This window comes from Camelina sativa, chromosome 10 (genome assembly GCF_000633955.1).
Source record: "Camelina sativa cultivar DH55 chromosome 10, Cs, whole genome shotgun sequence".
NCBI classification, from domain to species: domain Eukaryota; kingdom Viridiplantae; phylum Streptophyta; class Magnoliopsida; order Brassicales; family Brassicaceae; genus Camelina; species Camelina sativa.
This window is the reverse complement of record NC_025694.1, coordinates 21,771,686-21,779,230: the sequence shown is the minus strand read 5'-3', so window position 1 is coordinate 21,779,230 and position 7,545 is coordinate 21,771,686. Positions and strand designations below refer to the sequence as shown.

Genomic DNA, 7,545 nt, shown 5'->3' with positions numbered 1-7,545 from the left:
GTTAAACCGGTTAGTTACCTCATAAGTTGGCGGTCTAGAGAACCTGTAGACATCATACCACGATTCTCATATGCCCTCCGGATAAGGTATGGAACCGCAGTGTCGACTGGCCCGTATGGCATGTACTTGCTAACATTGAAGCCGGCCCTTTTCAGTCCGAAAGATAACGCATCCGACATCCCGTAAAGCTGTGCGAACTCGATCTTCCCGTTTTCTTTATCGATTCCTAGCTCACTTGCTTTCCTTGCCCCTAGTTTACCTATAAATAAAACATTAAGTATAACAATGTCTAGGGAAAATATCACCATTAAATCTAGGGGTGATAACATACCGGAGTCAGTGTTATGCGTAGCTAGAATGACCGCAATGCCTGATCCATTTGAGGCTTTCTCCATAAGAAAACTCATACATTCATTGTAGCAATCATGTGTATCTTGAATTGTGTCATGGACCGGTGACTTGTGACCCAAGGAATCTGCTAACTTAGCTTCACTGGACATATAAGCACCTCTCACCAATTTAAACCCAATAGGAACTTTCATTTTCTCCGATTCTCGTAAAGCAAAGTGTAATCTCTCTCCCGCATCTTTCAAATACGCCTGAATCGTGTTGTAAACAATAGGTCGATCTTGATCGGTATTGAACTTGATCGCCGACCAATACGCCATGTAATCAATCGCAGGTTGGAGAATAGTGTCTTCAGCATCGATCAGTAACGGTACGTTCGATTCTTGACATCTCTGACAAACAGATTTGAGGCGGTCGTGAGCTTTCTCAAGCTCTCGTTCTTCCTCTACGGTCAATGGTTCCGGTTCAGTGGTTGTGTGGTAGAGAGGACTTAAACCGGAAAAAACCGGGAATGAATTGAGTTTCCATGGAAGTTTGAAATTTGGGTTCTTGTATTGCCAACGGAGCAAATCACTAACTCGTTTTAAGACATCCATTGGACAAATCGCTGTGATCTTGACCACCACTGAGCTTAACTATTCAAAACAAAACCAATAAAACTTGATTAGTAGTTGAAACCGCTATAAACCGGGATTATTGTAATAAAGCGAGGAGAGAATATTCCTATGCGGGTAGTTGACAATTCAGATTGACGAATATGTCCTCATTGCGTAATTAACGTGTTAACTTGCAAGTCTGACTAGGAACCTACGTCGATTTGATTGTTATTTTCATACTTACCAAAAAAAATCTTAATACGTATGTAGACAAGTCGTAATATAAAAAGAAAAGAAGTAGTTATCAAAGATTAAAGAAAAATCAGACAGCTAAACAAGTTGGGTGTTCTTTTTGGCTTTTTAAGGTATATGCATTTTTCTCTAATCTAATTTAATTTAATCCATATTTGTTTTTTTGACTAAAACTATACTTTTTATATATTGATATTTATTCTTGTTAAGGGTTTTCATTGGTCGGTTACTCCACGTTTTGTGATGGCAGATCTAGGGAAAAAAAATCTAGTGGGATCATCCACTACTTTTTTGTTAATATCGAAAAACATATAGCTAGAAAGAAATAGAATAGGTGGAGGTAGTTTAGTGTCAAATTATCAAAGAAAAAAAAAATGTAAACATCGCATTTTTTTATTGGTTATAATTGACCATATTTCTCACCATTTATTAGCCTACACACTTATAAACATGTATGGGTTTTTGTTTGTAGATCTGACTGGCACAAAATTGACTATCATATATATATATATACTAAAATGTCTGATCTGTATTAAAATAATGGAATGGTAGCAAAAAAACCAAAAGCTAATATAAATGAAGAGATTTTTTTTAGGGAAAATGGAGAAATGCATAGAAAAAGTCTAGAACGTGACATCTTTGAGACTAGAATAATAAAATAGGACTGAGAATGTCTTACGTGAGACGTAGGTAGGGTTTTAGCAGCTTCGACGGTTTCCATGAATTTCTTAATGTTGTCATCACAAGCGGCACCGTCTTCGGCGTGTTCGACGCCGTACACCAACATACCTTTAAGTCCTGTCGACTCATAAACGCTCCTCACACGTCTCGCGGCCGCGGTGGCGTCTTCACCTGCACAGAAATGTTCGTAAAACGTTCCTTTCACGATACCGAGGACTAAATCGCGTGTGAAAGTCGTCTCCATGAGTTTCGAACTCATGAGCCACGAGCCAATATCAACCATAGGGCCTATAGCCGTGGCATGAAGAACTGCGGTTGAGCGGATGAGATTGAGGATTGGGACAGAAGCAAAGAGTCGTGATTGGTCGGAGAGATCAAGGTCAACGTCCGGTTTTGGTTGGTGGTCAAAAGAAATGATCTCCGGGATGACGGTGGTCGGAGGACCGACGGGGCTCACGGTGGAGAAACGGCGGACGAGGTTTGGTCGGAGGAAACGGTTTGCCATTTGAACTATAAACAGAGTTCTGTTTTCTTTCTTCTTTTTGGTTATTTGGGTTTCTCTCTTTTTTTTTTCTTGACAAGCGTTTTTGTGTGTTGGGGTTTGTGTGTGTATGTGTTATTGCAGCAAGTATTTATAGACACACAAAGGCTTTATGTGTGTGTTTACATATGTGATAAACTTTGTAATAGATGTCAATATATGTTTCTATCTTTAATTATGTCTGATTTGGATAATATCATAACATAAGTTACTTTTTCTTAAAATTGGAATACGATCCGGAAATTAATAATTAGAAGAGAAAAATACCTAAATTTATGTTTGACAGGGAGTTACTGAATTTTCAAAACAAAATGATGATGGATAAGTCATTTCAGATTTTTTTTTTTTTATCATCTATATTTAAATGAAAATCTACAAACAATAAATATTATTTATTCAATTACTGTAGTTTTAATTCAATTTCGATTCTAATAAAATTGAGATTGTAACTATTTATATCAGAACTTATTTAAGTTATAATTGATAACTTTAATTAATATAATTTTAATATTAAATTTCGTATTTGAAGCAGTTAAAAAGGTTAATGAAATAATTCAACTAGTTTCTTTTAAGCTCAATTTAATCGTTACATAAGAAATATAATTAGCAAATTAGATTATTAATATATTTGGTTAAATAAAAAAATGGAGGCTTAGTGCTGATTATCATTTTGAAGAGAGAAACTATAAACTTTTGATAGCCAAACTTGAAGTTAGATAGCTTATTATCTTTCACATTGTAATTAGGCACACCAAAAATCACGTGGCTTTTTTTGCTGTTGACGTCAACCTTACGTGTTTTTCGTTTTTTTTCCTTTTATTCTGACATCTTCTAATTTTAATTGCAATTTTATGATATCATTTAGTAGAAGAATCTTTGATAACCATAATTCTTGATCGTAGATTCCGCATTCGTTATATCAAGAAACCGTTACGAGGTTAATGCGATTAATTAATAAGATTCCGATTGATAAGAGTTACTAAACATGAAAAGTTTTCGTAGATAAGTACTATGTGAAATGTGAATCAAAGATTAAACAAAACTCTTAATTAACTTTAGGGTAAAGTATAAGAGAAGAATTTCGCCGTAATTTTCTGAGAGAACACAGTATTTGGTTCTGGAACAAATAAAATAAAATAATATCTTCTATTAAGAAAAGTTGAGTCAGCGACACCAAGGATGTGACCATATGAGATGTCATTGGATATTCCTAATTAATTAATGGATATGATTATTTAATTGAATTGTGTAGATTTGCCTACAAGAGTCGGTGGATGATGAATCGGATGCAACATTCGGACCTGAACTTTTGAATCTTTGACTTTTACTCAATGGAATCTAGAGACATCAAATCATTGCATGAATTTAGCAAGATTCTCTCTAAAATAGTAAATATTATTAGTAGATCTAATACTTTCAAATATTCTTAGTTGATAAAAATATCAGCAATCAAATAGTTTTAAGTTTAGAATTAAGTACTTAAAAGATCTATACTTTCAGGTTTCAAATATTCTTTTAATTTTACCTATATGGGTCTAAGACCCGTATATTTCCATAGACCAAAATTAAACAGATATACAATTTTCTTGATGTTTTTTCCAAATCCCGTTGAATCTATAATAAGCGACTTATAGTACTTTTATTGAAAATATGTTTAAGAGCGTTTTTACAAGCAAAATTAGAAAAGTGAAGAAATATATTATAAAAATATACATGTTTAAATTTTGACACATTTTAAAAATATTCATTTCACATATGACATTTTGTAATTAGTTTGACTTTTGGTTATATAACTTAAAATTTAGTTACAAATTTAAACTATATTGGAATATTAAGGGGATATCTCCACCCCTCAAAGATATTACTAATGGAGGTGCACTCCTTCCTTTGTTATACTTATTAGTTATATTTTTTTTTTATCAAAATAGTAATCGGAAGTTTTGAGTTTTAAAGCAGTCAAAGAACTTACATAAAATTGTTTTTTTATTTTTAAATATTTATTATTTTTTTGATAACTTCAACGTGTCTTCATCGTTTCGTAACTTTCGTTTCTTCCTTATGTAACTGAAATGCTTTATAGGTGTTCTTCTACTAGACGTTAATATAATATTCAAAAGTAAGTAGCTAGAAAAGTCAATAACATATGATCTATAACTATTCCTAACACAAGATTATTTCTTTTACCAAGAAAATGATAGCAAGACTAATTAAACAATGCATATAAAAATTAGTAAATTAGCATGCTAGGAGAGGTCTACAACACATGAATTAGCTTGTTACATATTAAAAATGCAAATATATTATGCTATTTCTGCCCCTAACTTGGTAGTTTTGCTGCAGGTTATTTGAATCATTACAATTAAGAAGAACTCAACCAAGAAACATATATGATAATACAGCCAAAAAAATGTCAGAGACAAGAGTTATAAATATCCTACTTGTGGTTTAGCAATCACTTTAGAGAAAAGACGAGAAGACAACTCTTCTAGCTCAGTTTCAGAAAGTCCACTACCTAGTAGCCCAACCGTTAAAACCAAGGTTGACTAAGAGACTTGAAGAAATGAGAGTGTCAGTAAAGGACTCATCTTCCATTAACAAAATTGTTTAAAAGAGAGTATTATTTTGTTGTTAAAAATTAAAAGAGAGTATAATTGCCTGTTCTTATAGTATTTCTTCAGTTTTAGCCAATTATACTTTGCAGGCTCATAGGTTTCACCCGAGTTCAATGATTTAATGACTAAACCTTCACCGCTGCAAAATTAACATCACATTAAAGATGACGAGGTGGTAAATTTATTAGAGATACAGAGAAGTGTTAGAAATATACCCAATATATCAATAGAAGCGTCGAAAAACTTTTGTATATCATCGGCATCACTAGATGTTAGAGTAGTTACAAACTGGATCTTCTTCAAATGAACCGTATAGCTTCTGCTAGAAACAAACTGCACATGAATGATTACACAAGAAATGCTTAATTGAAACTTCAGAAAAAAAAACAAATCCTTTTATGATTTACTGATATGGCTCACCTCTCGGCGAATATTAAGGTTCTCCTTAGTAAGTTGTTGGCCATTTAGATATAACATGTCAAAAGCAAAGATGCATACTGGAACCTTGATATCTCTCGCATTCACATTTTTGCGACCTCGGGTACTCAAATCCTAAAAAATACAAGAAATATAAAAACCTAGATAGTATCAAATAGCTAAAGTATCAACCTGTGGAAAGCAACTATTTGATAAAATAAAAATAAAACGAAAGAATTTTATTGTTCTTCCTGTCGAAAGCAACAACCTCACAATCCAAAATAAAAGATTTCACAGAGGGCTTTTTTAATCTGCATACAGAACAACATTACACTTATTTCAGCAGAAAGAAAAGATTGATTCTAGCTAATGTGTTCAACAAGTAACACACCAAACTTGATAACGCAAGAATAACATCGGGGTACTTGTCAGTGTTTCTTTTACCATCTCTACAGTAAATTTTATATGAACCATCCTCATTCCTCCATGTAATGTATCTACAAGTAATTGATCGATAAGCCATAACATAAAATAACTCTCCTTTAGGAATAGCTACGCGTTCATGGGGTTTTAGACTATTAGTTTTACCTGTGCGCGTTCAGCGTTTTCCAACATATTTGTATCGCATGTGAAAACATTGCCCCGGAATTTATTCAGTATCTCGCCTACAACTTTAATAGGTTTTGAAAGCATGGATCCAATTGGAACACCAAGTGTTAAGTTACAGTTTTTAGGAAGATTCCACTAACCACCGGTTAGAAGAGCAGGAACAATCATGTCATAGTTAGGAAACACAGTGAATACTTGTTTAACAATCTTTGCAGCCTACAAGAACAGAAGCAGAAGGATGAATCTATTGTTACTCACATAGCTCAGAATCATTTTTGATATATTTTTTTATAAAAAACATGGACCTCTTCTGAAGAAGACTAGGAATTTGAAGGTGGCTTTGAGTGCTCTTGAATATAAAGAGCGGCTTGTCCCAAGGCAGCTAATACAATAGAACCTGAGAACCCTAATTGCAATTTCCCCTGCAATGTAATAAAGTCCACAATGAACAGCTAGCAACATGTACATTTGTCATGATTGATCCGCCTAATTAATACCTGAAGTAGATGAGTTAGGTAATTGGATTCACTGTCTGTTGCTGCCATGAGAAGTGCCGACATTCGATTCTTCTTCCTTTTCTTACTATCTTTTCCACTTTCCTTGCGATGATTAGCACGCGATTTGGAGTTAAGACAAAGAAGGTTGATTGTAAAAAACACTCATTCATAACCAAAAACACTAAGCATATATACCTTAGCAATTTGTCGAAACCTATCTAGAACCTTGACAACAGTCAGTGGCTCGAGCTTGAACAACATAGTCAGAGACGAAGGCTTTTCCTTTTGCTGCAAGCAATTCTACAACACGCCATAAGTCTCCCAGTTCCTAGAAAAAAAACAGACAAGCTAAGTGATCAAACAGAACTCCAAAAAAATAACCCTTACAGTCCACCAAACACAGCCTCATTTAATCAACATATTATATACCTTATTTTGCTTCGAAACCTCCTCCACAGTTTGCTTCTGAGATTTCCTTGATAATGGAAGTATCACCAACTCCTAATTCTAGTCCTTCATGAGCATGGGCGATCTCGTTCGCCGCGAGATAGACAGTAGCGAGTAAATCATCAGGAGTAGTAGCGATAACCGTTCTCAACATGTTACATAGAATATTAGTGATCACAATGTGGCCACTCTCGTTTGAAATCAGATCAAAAGACAATGAGAGAAACATGAACTGAACTTTATCTCCTTTCTCCCACCAACACACTATTTAAGGATCGGACTCACAAAGGTTTCTCTTTTAGCAGTCCAGTTTTTCTCTTCATTACATCAATTTTAACCCTTTGGCTCAAAACCCTAGACTTTGATATGGGTTTTGTGGGATCAGAAACAGGATCCGTGACAAGGGTTTTGGCAAATCAGTGACTTTGGTTTCTCCGACTTTAATTTTCTTCCGGGAGCGAGGCGGAGTAGAGGTCTGTGGCGAAGTCCTGTTCTTGGCGATTGTGCGAGCGGACTTGAGAGTGGTTTGGGAAGCTTTTTGTGAC

General features: G+C 34.5%; 1 protein-coding gene and 1 pseudogene across 1 annotated transcript; both read right to left on the bottom strand.

Annotated features, from left to right (window-relative positions):
* Nucleotides 15-2,490, bottom strand: LOC104719536 (proline dehydrogenase 2, mitochondrial-like). Its single transcript, XM_010437480.1, has 3 exons — nucleotides 1,876-2,490; nucleotides 332-983; nucleotides 15-259 (listed from the first exon to the last, which is right to left on the bottom strand). The coding sequence occupies exons 1-3, from the start codon at nucleotides 2,380-2,382 to the stop codon at nucleotides 15-17; spliced, it is 1,404 nt and encodes a 467-aa protein (XP_010435782.1). The 5' UTR covers nucleotides 2,383-2,490.
* On the bottom strand, nucleotides 4,927-7,323 carry LOC104720591 (annotated as a pseudogene).